Source organism: Heliangelus exortis, chromosome 1 (assembly GCF_036169615.1).
Source record: "Heliangelus exortis chromosome 1, bHelExo1.hap1, whole genome shotgun sequence".
In the NCBI taxonomy this organism is placed as follows: domain Eukaryota; kingdom Metazoa; phylum Chordata; class Aves; order Apodiformes; family Trochilidae; genus Heliangelus; species Heliangelus exortis.
The window spans coordinates 113,358,506-113,373,174 of record NC_092422.1 but is presented as its reverse complement, the minus strand read 5'-3'; the positions used below and the strand labels follow the sequence as shown (position 1 = coordinate 113,373,174).

Here is a 14,669-nt window from a genome sequence, read left to right as displayed (position 1 = left end):
CGGGAGCCCTGCGGTCACCTCACCGGGGTCACCTCGCCAGCGCGGGCTGGGGGCGACGGGAGGGACCCGCTCAGTGTACCCGGGGTACGGCCCGGCTTCTTCTTACCGGTACTTCAGAAACGCCTGAAAATACCAAGGTGGAAAAAATAATAGAAATAATAAAAAAACAACCAAACAAACCAAACTAAAACAAAAAAGCCCAAACCAACCAAATTTAACAAACAAACAAACAAAACCCCAACAAAACAAAAAACAGCAGGAAGCTAAGGGAAGTAGTTTCATTTTCTCGCAGAGTTTTGAAAAGACCGCAACAGTGCTCAAAAGAGACGTCATTTAAAAAAAAAAAAAAAAACAACCCAAAAAAAAAAACACCAAAACTAAACTGAACCTCCCCCGGACCCCCTTATTTCTGGAGCAAGCGAAGCGGCGCTCCCCACCCCCGGCCCCTGCTGTTCCACCGCGCAACGGCCGCCGAGCAGGTGTCAGCCCCCAACACACTCTCCCCATTCCGCATTCCCATTCCCTATTCCCTGTTCCCCATTCCCTATTCCCCATTCCCCGCATCGGCGCATGCGCACACCGCCCCCTTCGCACTTAAAGTCGCGGAGCGCGGCGGGAACGGTTGCCTGGCAACTGGTAACGCCGCGATGGAGGCCTCCCCAGGTAGGGGTTGGTGGGAAAGGGTCAGGGCCTACTCCTGGCCGGCCCCGTGTGTCCCCGCGTCCTATGGACTTGCCTTCCCCCCCTCCCTCAGCTACCTGAGGCACGCACCTCCTCACGCACCTTCTCACAGCCCGGACGTCCCCTCTGCGGCCCCCTCCCCATGGTCTCCCATGGAGGCTCCCTCCCCTACTCTTCCTGAGGTGCTCCAGGTGTCCCCTGCCTGCCCCTTTGCTATGCCCCGCAAAACAACGGGTCACGGGGCGCTTCTGCCCTGCCGTGGCCTTTTCCTGGTGTCTGGGTGGAAAGGAGGCCTTGGAAGAGGGTCAGGCCAAAGCGTGACGCCCAGGTCTGGACCTCTGTGCAAGGCCACCATCCTTGTGCACTGAAGTCTGTGTGGGACCAGGCTTCCTGCACTGAGGCTTTTGGGAAAGAAAAGCCTTTATTCTCATGTAGATGCTTAGCTTAGAAAAAGTGAAAGAGGAATGAAAGTCCTGCAGCTGAGATGGACTGTATTTGGAATGTGGGACTTGTTGGTTTTGCTTTGCCATGTGAGGCAGTTAATTTTTTTTCCTCTAGCATCTGTGGCACAGTTCTCATGTTCATTTTTATGATTTTCCTTTAAACTGTAAGTTAATAAGTAACTGTGATGATGTCACCTGTTCCGTTTCTGCTTAGTAAAAGTGTGGCAACCTTTATCCACAAGGCAGACTTTAAGACACTTGAAACCTTTGCTTGCAGGAGAGAGCCAGGACCTCTGGGTCATATGGAGGACTCGTTCAGTTGTAAGGCTGTGCATTAGAGTTAGGTTTTATTTCTCCTAATTTTATAGGAAAATATTTTTAATGTGTACAGCATAACAATAGGGAGGTTCTAAGCAGGGATCTCCTCTCTACTTCCTTTTCTCTGTTGAGGGGAAAAAAAGAGGCAATGGGGCTACAATAAAGATGGTGTGTCTAGATCCTGCTTTGCAGCTTTATCCTTGCTATCTCAGTGTCTGACTATTAAATATTTTATATACTTAAATGCTCTGAGAATTGATACCTTTTGTTATGCTTCTTGCTCTTCCAGCTCTTGTAAGAGACACTGCAGTATTCTCTAGTACAAAAATTATTTCTGTGTTATTTGGGGTTGATTGCCTAAAGCTGAGTTTTATTACCAATCTTGTCATAATGCTGAGTGACAATGATACACAGACAGCACTGATAGCCATGCCTGATTTAACTTGGATATTTTTCTTTGTGTATATAAGCACTAAAAGACACTAAGTTTTTTGAAAGAAAGTAAATTTTGCAAAACTCCACTGCTCACACATGTTGCACTGATCAGCAGCCCAATAAATTGCTGATGTACCCTAATGTGATCTGAATGCTAAAAGGCATGCTTAGAGAGTTGTTCAGTGGCATGCTGTTTTTATAAAGAAATGGAAGACTCAGAAAAAAAATGCTGAGGGGACTGTGTCTGTAGATGAGTTAAATAAGCAGGACTTGTCAGGTGGAAAGAAATCGGACATGTGCAAATCAACCTAGGCTTGAAGATAATCAGCCTGGAACAGATTAGTATGTAATGATTAGTATGTAATTCCTTGTGGCACACACCCATCGTAATAGCCTAACTTTGCAGTCATTATTTTAGGCCAGTGTTACCCCCAGACCAGAAAGATAGTGGTCATAGTAGAGTGCTAGGAGGAGTCAGGATTGGAAGCAATAAAATGAAGTTCTGGGACAAACTGAGTTTCTTCATGTGGAATTAAGACACATAGAGGAATAACACAGAAGACAATCTTTACTGAAGGGAAGAACAAATTACTTTTTCTTTTCTGCAAAAAAATGTGCATTTTGGAGTGAATAAACAAACAAAAAATCCTGCAGAAGTAGCATAGTCTGGAGATGAATTTTTAATCTCTTGCTCATTACTGGGACTAATAGCACTGCAGTTATGCTCTGCAGTAATATATCCCTATTTCTGCATATCCTGAATTAGTGATGTTGTGATTTAACCCCAACCAGCTACGAAGCATCACACAGCCACTCATTCTCCTGCATGTCAGGATGGGGGAGGGAATCAGAAGAGTAAAAGTGAGAAAACTCATAGGTTGAGATAAAGTTGAGTAAAGCAAAAGCTGCAGGTGCAAGCAGAGCAAAACAAGGAGTTCATTCACTGCTTCCCATGGGCAGGCAGCTGTGCAGCCATCTCCAGGAGAGCAGGGCTCCATCACATCTATCTTGGGAAGACAAACACTATCACTCCAAATGCCTTCCCCTTCTTATCCCAGCTTTATATGCTGACCGTGACATCAGATGGTCTGGAATGTCCCTTTGGTCAGCTGGGGTCAGCTGTCTCAGCCATGTCCCCTCCTAAATTCATGTGCATCCCCAGACTCCTCCCCAAAAGGGTGGTTTGAGGAGCAGAAAAGGACTTGAAGCTGTGTAAGCACTGCTCAGCAATAACTGAAACATTGCTGTGTTATCAGCAGTGCTTTCAGCACAAGACCAAAACACAGCCCCGTATCAGCTACCATTAAGAAAATTAGCTCTTTCCCAGCCAAAACAGCAGAAGTGGGAAAAATAGATTCTCACTCTCTTGTGTATAAATGAGGTCTTCTAAGCACAGTCACGCAGTTAATGCAGGGGCAAACACAGATTAAAATAATGACTGGTTATCTTCAGTTTCTAAAATAAAACCGTGGGCCACGTTTTGATCATTATTTAATTTGAGGCATTTTATGCGCTTGAAGCATCAGTCACAGCATTTATGAAGCTTACACATTCAAACTTTTTTTTTTTGCTGAAAAAAGGAAAAATGTATGACAAAATACAAAGAAAGTGGTGTATTTTGCTACCAAATAAACACTCATTTGATTTAATTATCCTGTATTTTGAATAAATGAGACAATTGTCTGAGATGAGAAATCTCTTAATAGTCAAATTTACTGAGATTTTTTGAGAAGTTCCTACATATAAGGATTCTATGGAGCAGCAAAAGTGCCAAGAAACCTCTTAGTTTTGAAGTAACAGGAAGAATACACCCAAAGGAGCACATTTCTCCATCCTGAGGTGAGCTGTGGCTTCTGAGAACACAGCTAAGAGAAAGGAAATTTGAAAGAAAATGGAGCTTTGCTGAAATTCATAGTTCATAGCACTGAAACAAAGAAAATCTGAATTAACTGTTGAGCGAGTTCTTCAAAAGCTAAATGATGGAACTGATGTGGAGCTGTATAGTGTTTCAAATCACTATCTTGAATTACTAGGACTAGGGGAAAAAAATAACACTGTCTTGGTCAGGCATACTATATAGTCATGGTTTGAAAAAAAATGTCTGGTTGAGAATTTGTTTATTTTTCCTCACTTCCCAGCAGCTTTACTTTCTCAATTTCCAGTATTGAAGGCTGTAATTCTAGATTATTTAGGAAAACTGTCTCAAAAAAACCCCCGAAACAAACCCACACAAGAAAGTCAGCATTCAGAGAGATGTATAACTTTGTCACATTAAACATACACAAAAACTTTCTACATCAATCAAGCCATAAAATCCAGAATCAGCAACCAAAGTGGTTCCTGCTTGAGCCTCCTCCGAATTTTTAAATTAAAAATGTGGTTTGGTACAGTGCTTGAATGCCATCACTGTAATGTGCACAGTGAACATTGCAATAGCTTTCTTTAACTGGAGCCCAGATATCAGTGCAGATGGTAATGTTCATACCCTCTTTGAGCCTAAAGCATTTTCCAGATATGAATTGATTTATAATGAAAACTATGATAGTCTTAATTTTTAGAAGATAAATGATTGCTAATTAGTTGCAATAATTTGAAATTTTAGAGCACTTTTCTCTATGGATATCAAAACACTTTGCTAAGATGGGTAAGTATTATTATCTCATTTTTCACAAGAGATAACTGAGACAGCCAGAGGTAAAATGGCTGATACAAATTCTACACGTCATTACTAGGCCTGGAATTAGAATTCAGATCTCTCAACACTCTACTATATATTTATAAAACTAGTCTGTAAATATTTCTTCAACAAGTGATATCAGTTCTGTTAACCATTAAAAACTTGTGAATTTAATTATTGTCTTTTGATTTGTTTTCTGAATTTGAAACTTTCTCATGTCTATTTTCAAGTTTTTCTCATCTCTCCCAAGGGGCAAAAGCTCATTTTAATTCTTAAATTATGCAGAAAGGTCAGATTCTGGCAGTGACTCAGAACCCGTGGATGAAGATTGAGTAAGCCAAGTTGACTCTATAATGACATGAAAAATATGTCTGCCTTATTTTTTTTTTACTTCACTGTCCTTCTGGTGTACAATGTTATGGTTGGATGCTTTGCCTATCCTGAAATGCCTAAAAAGTCTAAAATGCCTCAAAAAGTCTTCTCATGAATGGATTTTGACCCAAAGCCAGAAACAGAAAATGCATTTTTAGGGACTCTTTCTCGGTATCAAAGTAATGCTTACACATAAAAGAGATTAATTTGCCACCTGTATGTATTTGTTATTCTGAATACTTAGGTTTCTTTACATTCAACTTCTGAATTTTCTTATTTCTGATAGGAAAGCTGTAGTATTTGTACAAAATCGCTCTAATGTTCATTTTAAAGTGTTCTATTTGGAAATGGATACCATGCTTGAAATATAATGGTATAAAAAATTTAGAATAAGAGCAATGCTTGTGCTTTTTTGATTCTTTCAGAAACTTCCTCTTAAGTGATCAACATAGTTGGTTATTTGCATGAAAGAAAATTTTTTTTCTCACTCTAGAGAACAACGGTAACTAGTGAAATTGTAGCACTCAGAAAATAATAATCTGAAAGCTGCAAAATTGCTGGAGGGTGTTCATTAAGCTGTTTAAAGGAGTTTTTAATTGTATAGTTTTATTAATTCTCTTTCCCTGAATATTGAATGTTTTGAAGAAAGTAATTTTCCTTAAAGATTCATCTCTCCTGCTTCTCCTATCAAGACATTAGTTGGTCTCAGAATGCCTATTCCCTGGTATTTTTGTGAAGTTCATCAGAAAGGTGGAGTGTGCCTTCTTGTCTCAAAACCAAATTTTCCTCCAGTATTTCAAAGAGAAGCCCAAAACAAGTAAATCTGACTTCAGCTTAACTTGTTAGGCAATATTTGGTCTTTCTTGGGCAATATTTCTATGGCAATGTACACAGAGCCTGGAGTTGATGCATTCACCCTAAAAATTAGGGCATATCTTTGGGTTATCCATATTTAAGGTGTACAGGCAGAACACAAATATTATCTTTGGGAATCTCAAAGCATTTGAGAGAGCAAAGGGAATGGTCTAAATGGCAGATGAAAGCAAAACCACTAAAAGCTCCTCTTCACCACACCAGCTAGAAAGGACATTCTGCTAGCTTCTCATTGTCTCCCTTCTATTCCATCTTTTCCAAGGGAACACAAGAGAGCTGATAAGAAGCCAGCAAAATGTGCCTGGGCAGATCACAATGGTGTCTGTGAGTAATTCCTACTGTTATATAGTGATTTCAGTATTGAACCTACAGTAGCTTCTGGCTTCTCCCAACAGTCACCTCTTCGTTACTAGTAAGTATTCATCTTACCATAGAATCAGAATAATTTGTGTTGGAAGGGACCTCTAAAGATCATCTAGCCCAACCCCTGTGCAGTAAGCAAGGACCTAGATCAGGTTGCTCAGAGCTTTGTCAATACCTTGAATATCTCCAGGGATGAGGCCTCATCTGTCTCCCTGGGCAACCTGTTCCATTCTTCCACTACCCTCATGGTAAAGAACTTTTCCCTAACATCCAATATAAATATGCCCTTCCCTAATTTAAAAGCACTGCCCCTTGTCCTATCACTGCAGACCCTTGCAATCAGTCCCTCTCCAATCTTCCTGTAGGCCCCTCCAGATACTGGAAGGTCTCTATTAGGTCTCCCTCGAGCCTTCTCTTCTCCAGGCTGAACAACCCCAGCACCCTCAGCCTGTCTTCATAACAGAGGTGCTCCAGACCCCTGATCATTTTCATGGCTCTCCTCTGGGCCCATTCCATGTCCTTCCTGTGTTGAGGGCTCTGGACCCAGATGCAGAACCCCAGGTGAGTACTATGCCAGAGCAAAGTGGCAGAATCACCTCTCTTGATCTTCTGGCCGTGCTATTTTTGATGGGCACTGTTGGCTCATGTCCAGCTTTTCATCCACCAGCACTCCTAAATCCTTTTCTGCAGGGTTGCTTTCTAAAATGTCCTTCCCACCCCCAGCCTGTTCTGATAGTGCAGATTATTCAGACCCAGATGCAGGAGCCTGCACATGGTCTTGTTGAACTTCCTGAGGTTCATCTGGGCCCACCTCTCCAGTTTGTCCAGGTCCTGCTGGATGACATCCTGCCCCTCTGGCTTATCAACAACACCACTCTCAACTTGGTGTCATTTGTAAACTTGCTGATGGTGCACTGTTGTCCCTCTTGATGTTGCCAAATTTCATTTTGATTCTGGTCAAAGATGATTCCTTCCAGTGAAGTTCTGGGTTGACCATTGCGTCTGCAATTCCTGCTGTCTCTCAGCTCACAAAGTCTCCCCCTTGAAAATTTTTGTTGTTTAGACCTGTCTCTGTGGTTAGTTCTGCAATAAATCTATTAACTGTCAGTTCTTCTTTGAAAGAATTTTTAATGTTTGTGTTGGTGAACTTCTTTTGGCATTTGCTTGATCTTCCTATTTTACCCTTTCCCTGTTATAGGATGTATATCTTTTCTTGCCCTAAGTTTTAAAATACACATTTTTGAAAGCAAATTTCTCCTTACACTTAAAGCTAGCAGACAGTCCATTGTTGGACAGAAAGGATTCTTTTTAATAGTACATAACTATGTATGTATTTAACATGAAATGTATGAGCCAGTTAGTCAAAGAAATTCAGACCTTAAAGAGTAATTTGAATTATCCATTGCAGAAGAAAGCAAAACAGGCCTTCCAGAGGAATCACCAGCTGCAGAAGAGCAGGAAGTAGACCAAGTGGAAGCAGACACTGAAAGTGCTGGTGAGTGCTGTTTGAGGAGATGGTTGCATGAGCTTAAAAAAAGCACTACTTTCTACTTATCGTTTTTAATTGTTACTGGTATAAACAGCATCTCAGACTAGTGCCAGCACTTTACAGTGATTAATCTTTTCTGCTTCCTTTCAGTTACCTTATCTTTTGCTCTTTCCCTCTGACCCCTTTGTTGGTTGTTTTCATAGAACACCTAGGACAGAAAAAAAATCAAGACAGGGTGAACAGCTCACAACATAGATAATGGGGATTTGATCTGAGGTATCAAACTGAAAAGCAAATTTAGCAAGTGCATGTGATAAGTTGGACGTCAAATTGACAGTTCTCTGCGTTACAGTTCAGCAAAGAACTACACTGGACAATGGTGTCTTCTGGTGGTCTGATGTATGTACTTTTACTAATTATTTTATATAATGATTTGCACTAAATAACTACTGAAAAGGCACACTTTAAAGTTTATTTGGTTTCTAAAGCTGAGACCTAAAGACCCAGCAAAGCCGGACTGAACTTCTGCAGTGGTCTTGAGTTTTAAAATCAGTGTTTTTAAAACACTCTCCAAATTTTTCTTCTTTAAATTTTTGTTTGAATACTCACAGCAAAATTTTTAATAGCCTGGGAGAGCACTTATTACAGGTTGTTCCAGAGCAAGTTGTTACAAAGACATGGTACCCCTGTTCTGAGCTAAGGAGTGGCTATTACTCTGTTGAAGGAGGAAAGGCACGTGTGAATCCTTCTTTATTAGAAATATCAGCAAGGAGGCTAAAATTTACTGTGACTAAAATTTCCTCTATGTTCCCACTTCTGAGATGCAGAAGGTGATTTGGAAGAACATGATAATACTGAAGAACCCTTGGAGGAAGAAAAAAAGCCTGAGAAAGTAGAAAAGAAAATCTCTGAAACATTCTTCTATAATTATGAAGATCTATATTCACGGCCATTTGTCACTGAAGACTCTGGGATACCAATTAACCTTCTTACTCTTCAGTATCCTTTCTGTTGAGACTGTGCAAATTTAAAGCTATTTAATATATGTTCCTAAAATTGCACTTGTCTAATTTAGAGTAGCCCAGGTGGCATTAGTGGGATACCTTTGGTTGAGACACAAATAAGAATCTTGACCATTTGTGGTTCTGAGTGAATTTAATCTTCAATGTTATCTTGAGCTCATAAACATTTCTTATTGGGCATAGTTCTTACTATTATAAATTCTCTTGTAGAACCAAATCATGGCCAAATTAATGTCACCAGGCAGAAGACTACAGTAAGAGTATCCCCTGCATAACTCTCTTTTTCTGTGTAGCTGCACTGGTGTTCCCCAAGAAGATGAGGGGAGGGCAAGAGAAGAGCAGCTCACAGATGTGCTAAGGGAGAAGTGGGGAGGAAAACAGGTAGATATGTACGTTGGTGCTCAGATCTAAACTGGTAGAAGGAAGGAAGGGATGCCTATCAGTTAAAAGCTAAACAAGTCCTTTGCTATTTAAGATCAAGGAGGATATATGTGGTTTTTCCAAATGGTGGTGGTGTTCTCTGCAGACAGTCAAGTTGCTATTGAAGACTGGATGTTCCCTTCTCTACATCTGCTTGTAAACATTAAATAAGTGAACTTTAGTACTTTGGTTTGATCTCTTGTCTGTAGAATAGTTCCTGCTAACCTGATGCACATCTTTTACAATTTGTTTGAAAAGAGATCACTGATAGAATATTAATTCCTTGGAGCCCCAAAGGATCCAGTGAGGCAAGAGGCAAGAATCTCCCTGTAGTGGAGATTAAAGGATGGAATATGAACAGTAGAAGGTGTTTACTTGTGCTTTGGCCTCAGTTACTGAGACTTGATATGTATTACATTCACTGTATACTGAACAAAAGTATCTCCTACCATCAGGCTTTTAGTAGCCAGATTCAGCATTCTCTTTTCAGTTTTGGTTTAAGTGTTTTATCCACGTTAGTAAACTTCTCTAGGAAAGCCAGTGTCAAATCTTTTCCTTACTGAACTGTTCTCAGATATTCTTTTGGATATGATTGCACCAGAAATGCAAACCTCCTTGTGATGGATAACGAAACACTGATGTATATAGCAGGAAACCAAGTGGTGCTCCTGGACCTCAAAACAAAATCTCAAAGCTACGTCCGGAGCAGCGGTGGTGGTGGAATTGGTTTTATCACGGTATGGCTTCTCTTTTATGTTTTAGGATGTTAGTCACTTTCTAGAAGTGAAATGTTCATGTGGTTGCCTGGTGGGAGATTTCTACACCTGCACACACATATACCTGAAAAACTGTGGTATTGATTTGGGCGATATGTGGACCATGCAGCGTGGGCTACTCAGCCTGTGAACATGATTGGCAGAGGACAAATATCTGCATACCTAAGTCGTAGGGTCAGGTACAATAAGGGACTGAGAGGTGCCAGCTGGGATTAATTTTTAGAGCTACTGCCTTCTTATTTTGTTTCATATAAACTTTTTTTATTTTTAACATTCATCTCTCTCTCTCTTAGTCACAACTGGCATTAGGAAAGTGTTTTGCCTGTAGTTGAAATTTAGAAAGCCATATTGTAAGGCAAACTAAGACAAAAATGTCTGGTTTCACTCTAGTTAGCTCCTACCAAGAGTCTGGACTCTCAAATTCTTCTTCTGGATTTGAAGTACCTTACCTTGTGAAGGGCTCTGCCATCTTTCAGTTGTATTCTGCATGAGCAAGGCTTTTGGAATAGTGGCCTCAGACTGTTCTCTTCCATTATAAGAAGGCTTTTCTGGGGAATCATGGTATTTCTTTAGGTCTTCAGAACAATGTCATGGTGGTTTTTCTGCAGCTGTCTGCTGAAGTGGATGGTTGCTTACAGAAAAGCTGTTCATAGAAAGATCAGTTAGTGAGTTCAGGGAGGTAGGAATAGTAAAAGAATGCATTATAAACTAAATAATTTCACTTTGTTATGGTTCTGCATTATATGTGCAATATACCATTTTATGTGCATAATGGTTTTACCATTTTGTGTGCAAGTAGCTTCATTCTGATATTGATATCTGAGCAACAGATTGGCAGTTGTTCAGAATAAATGCACTGAAAAAATGCAACCTGCTATTTATGGCAATATCTTCTTACTAATGGGTGAATAAATACAATAACTCATAACTAGCAGGATAATAGACAAAGGTGTCATTACAGCATGCAATAGGACTTTTTCTTTTTCAAGGCACACCCTACTAAGCAGTACTTTGCAGTAGGAGAAAAAGGAGAGAAGCCAAACCTCATCGTCTACGAGTATCCTTCACTGAGACCCTACAGAATACTGCAAGGTAGTATAAAAAGTTCTCTTAATTTTACACAAATGAGCCAGTTTTTGTAAATCCCAGCAGATGGAGTACTGTGTCACTTTAGAAATTTAGAAAGAAATACAGCCTTTTGGTCCCTTAGAGCAAAATAGAAGTCACTGATTCCAAGATTTGTCATTGTTGTACTGGAGCAAACTTTTATTGAGTTGAAATAGCCAACTGCGAGCTATTACCTAGTGAAAAAAGAAATTACAGTGAAAATAGAGCTCCTTCTAAGTAGATTTTCCTGTTGTTTCTTCCTCTTTTCTGTGTGGGTGTGTGTACTGGGGCTTGTGTGTTTCTTCAGGTGGAACAGAGAAAGCCTATGTTTTTGGTGATTTCAACAATGCTGGCACTTTGCTGGCAAGTGTTGGGAGCAGCCCTGACTACATGCTGACTATCTGGGACTGGAAACAAGAAAAAATTATGTTGAGATCAAAAGCTTTTTCTCAGGATGTTTACAAGGTCACATTTTCTGCTGACAATGAAGAGCAACTAACTACATGTGGATCAGGACACATCAGGTAAGTTAACTGATTAGGATTCACACATATCAACTCTGAAGTCATAATATGTAGAAGATGACTAACTGGCAAGCATGAATGGATAAGGAATGCTATTTTACCTGGTTATTACAATGTAAAAACTGAGAAAGTTCAAGTCCTTCAGCCAGTCAGCCAAGTCTTCTAACACCTTTGAGGTCTTGCTGTGTTGCTTGATGTTGCTCCGTTCTTGTAGCCCCATTCTTGTAATTTCAACAAGCACTGGGGAGAGTTAATTATAAAATATTGATGTATATGTGTCTTCTAGCTCGTAGCATAGCTTATATGCCTCCTGGGCTTTCTGCCTTTGATTTCTTGAAATCATTTGCTGATTTGGGCAGCCATTAGAACTGGTTGCCAAGTATCAGAAGCTCTTTAATACCACCAAAAGCCTGCAAAAGATATGTTCTTGTATAGTCCCTTCTCTGGTAAGTTCATGAATCCTTTTGTAATAAAAAATAAACTACAACTTTAAGCTTTGGGGCAGGGATTAGCTTTGTATTCTGTATTTATCCAGTGTTCAGTGTTAATACAGTAGAGACTTAAGATATTACTGTAACAAAAACGTTCCCTTTAAAATTAAGGCAAATCTAAAGCTTCTTTGAATTTTAACAGAAGAATCAGGTCAAAGTAAGAGATTTGCTTTCTAGTTCATTTGCAAGGTAGCTCTGAAGTAGCAAACAGCTTATTTATACTCAGAAAGAATGTCGCTTAGAATACCTTATTTATGGAATTCTGACAAAACAAAATCTCTTACAAACTTTGTTTTAAGCTAAAATGCTATAAATAAACTCTGATATTGCTTTTGTAACATGATAACCATGGATTTTCAGCCAAATGTGGCCTCGAATTCTAATTTTCAACACCTGTCTTAAACATAATATCTCTTGCACACAGGGTGAACCAACCCTAATTGCAGTAGATATTAATTTCTCTGTAATGCAGTAATTTAAAGATTATAATGTTTTGTAAATGCTAAAAATGTAATGATCAAAGCGAAATAGCTGTGAAGCTCTAGGATAAAACCTTTGGCTCAGTGAGATTTTATAGTCAAGCTCAAGTCCATGGAGGTATTTGGATGAAATTCAGTGAACTCCTTAGTCAATTGGATTTACAAAGTTTAGCATCATGCACAGAAGACAGCAAAAGACATATCCCTAAATGTATTTTACACTTACTATTCTTAAATAGTAGCTTAATCTTCATTCTGCCCATTCCAAATCCTATTCCTAGCTTTTCCATAGGGGTAGTATAGGGAAATGTTTGAGTAGTTACAAAGTTTTATCTCATTTTAAAAAGAGAAACCCAAGGCATCCCTGCTAAGACTATTACAGAGTCTGAGATAGACTGAATAGTGTGTTTAGGAAATTTTGTATCAGGGAGTAATGTTTTTTCTGTATTCAGGTTCTGGAAGATGGCTCTCACATTCACTGGTCTCAAATTACAAGGAGCTTTGGGCAGGTTTGGGAAAAGAGCAGTGTCAGACATTATAGGTTATGTGGAGCTGCCTGATGGGAAGGTAAGTAAAAAGAAACTTAATCAATTTTATGTTCCCTCTCAGATTTTGATATAAAGTCTACAGTGTAAGGTGGATAGTTACTATTTGCTTCAAAGGAATTTCAATTAGTCCCACAATGCACTGCTCTGGTAAGCTAATAATGATATTAATTTGCCAAAAACCTGGCTTGCTTTGTAAAAATTTAATAGTATGGTTAGTATTGTGTTTTCCAGACAAAAGACATCTGTGAGCTTTGAGCTGAGGGTCCTCTAATGGGTAGAGAAAACTTAAGTTTAAAGAAATACAAAGACTGTTAGCCCTAATCTTTAGCCATTACAGTGTCTGTAAATCATGTCATATTGCTAAAAAGTGGGATCTTAGCAGCTTTTACACCTTCTCTTGCAAATAACTGTACATTGCTTCTGATTTAATGGTCTCATGGAAGGAAGCCACAAATGTTAATCAGATTTTTGCTAATATTTCCACATGGTTAAGAGCAAATCCTTATGTTCTACTCTTCATTTGCATTGAAGGTTGTCTCAGGGACTGAGTGGGGCAACTTGCTGCTTTGGGAAGGAGGCCTCATTAAGGTAGAGATCTGTCGAGCTGGACACAATCCCTGTCACAATGGCCCTATCAGCCATTTAGTTCTGGAGGAAGGAGAGCTTATCACTGTTGGACAAGATGGCTTCATTCGGGTGAGTTTTAATTGTGCTCTGCCTTTAGGTGTGCACATTTGTGATCAGCAGGTTTCTTTATCAGCACTTATTTATGGAAGCAATTTATAGAGCAGTTGCTTTCTGAGAATGGATTTTTGGAACAGAGTAAAAGCACATCTCCACTGTGTATATGCTTGAATCAGGTACTGTTCACACAATGTTTCCTGTTTTATAGCAGCAAATAAGTCACCTTTTACTCTAATGAATCAAAATAATTTTCGGTGATTTTCTAAAAGCTTTGTTCTTGCCTGCATTCTAACAAAATCTATTCCATGTGCAGCTTTGGTGAATCTTTGTAATTTCCAGGCCAATTGATGTGTTATTGCTATAGCAATATTTGATATTATTTTCTGATTATTTGAATGCTCAGATTATTAATGTTATAATGACATGGGAATTAACTAATATATGAAAGACACACTGAAACAGAGGATCAATTAAAAGAAAATACAATGGCATCTTGAAGTTGACATATAATCCTATAAATTAAAGTAAAAATTGTTTCCTTGTTGAAACCATTATGATCTCCCCTGTCAATTAGCAATGATTTTTAAATCTTGTTTCCTGCTCTTTAGGAAAATGCTGGTGTGCCAAAGATAATCATCACACAGTGGAGGGCATCAATCACCCTGTGTTTTTTCTTTGTTGTTGTTGGTTTGGTTTGGCTTTATGTTTTATAAACTGATATTTTCTCATCAGGAACTTTTACATACACTTTTACGTTGCACCCATATGCATCAGATAGTAGTGGCTGCTTTTTCACTATCTTAGGTTACATTCAAAACAGCAAGGCAGATGTGACAGATTTCAAAGTCTACCTGTAGAATCTACAATTTTACACTCCCCTGGGTTCTTGTAATTTTGCATTTCCGTATTAATCATGTATGAAAACATAACCTAGCCTTATGAAACTCCAGTATTTTATTTTATGTTT

The 14,669-nt window shown here is 39.3% G+C and overlaps 1 protein-coding gene across 4 annotated transcripts in view; it reads left to right on the top strand.

The window, feature by feature from the left end:
- Positions 1 to 573: 573 nt before the first annotated feature.
- Positions 574 to 14,669, top strand: part of CFAP44 (cilia and flagella associated protein 44) — a 44,340-nt gene continuing 30,244 nt past the window's right edge. For 3 of the 4 annotated variants that reach the window (XM_071759413.1, XM_071759403.1, XM_071759392.1), the window contains exons 1-8: positions 574 to 663; positions 7,571 to 7,657; positions 8,473 to 8,650; positions 9,668 to 9,830; positions 10,859 to 10,961; positions 11,284 to 11,500; positions 12,923 to 13,037; positions 13,550 to 13,714. In XM_071759413.1, the coding sequence (XP_071615514.1) occupies positions 648 to 663; positions 7,571 to 7,657; positions 8,473 to 8,650; positions 9,668 to 9,830; positions 10,859 to 10,961; positions 11,284 to 11,500; positions 12,923 to 13,037; positions 13,550 to 13,714 (1,044 nt within the window). In that variant the 5' untranslated portion in view covers positions 574 to 647. The remainder of the gene's footprint in view (positions 664 to 7,570; positions 7,658 to 8,472; positions 8,651 to 9,667; positions 9,831 to 10,858; positions 10,962 to 11,283; positions 11,501 to 12,922; positions 13,038 to 13,549; positions 13,715 to 14,669) is intronic. The other variant, XM_071759398.1, reaches the window with a different exon arrangement.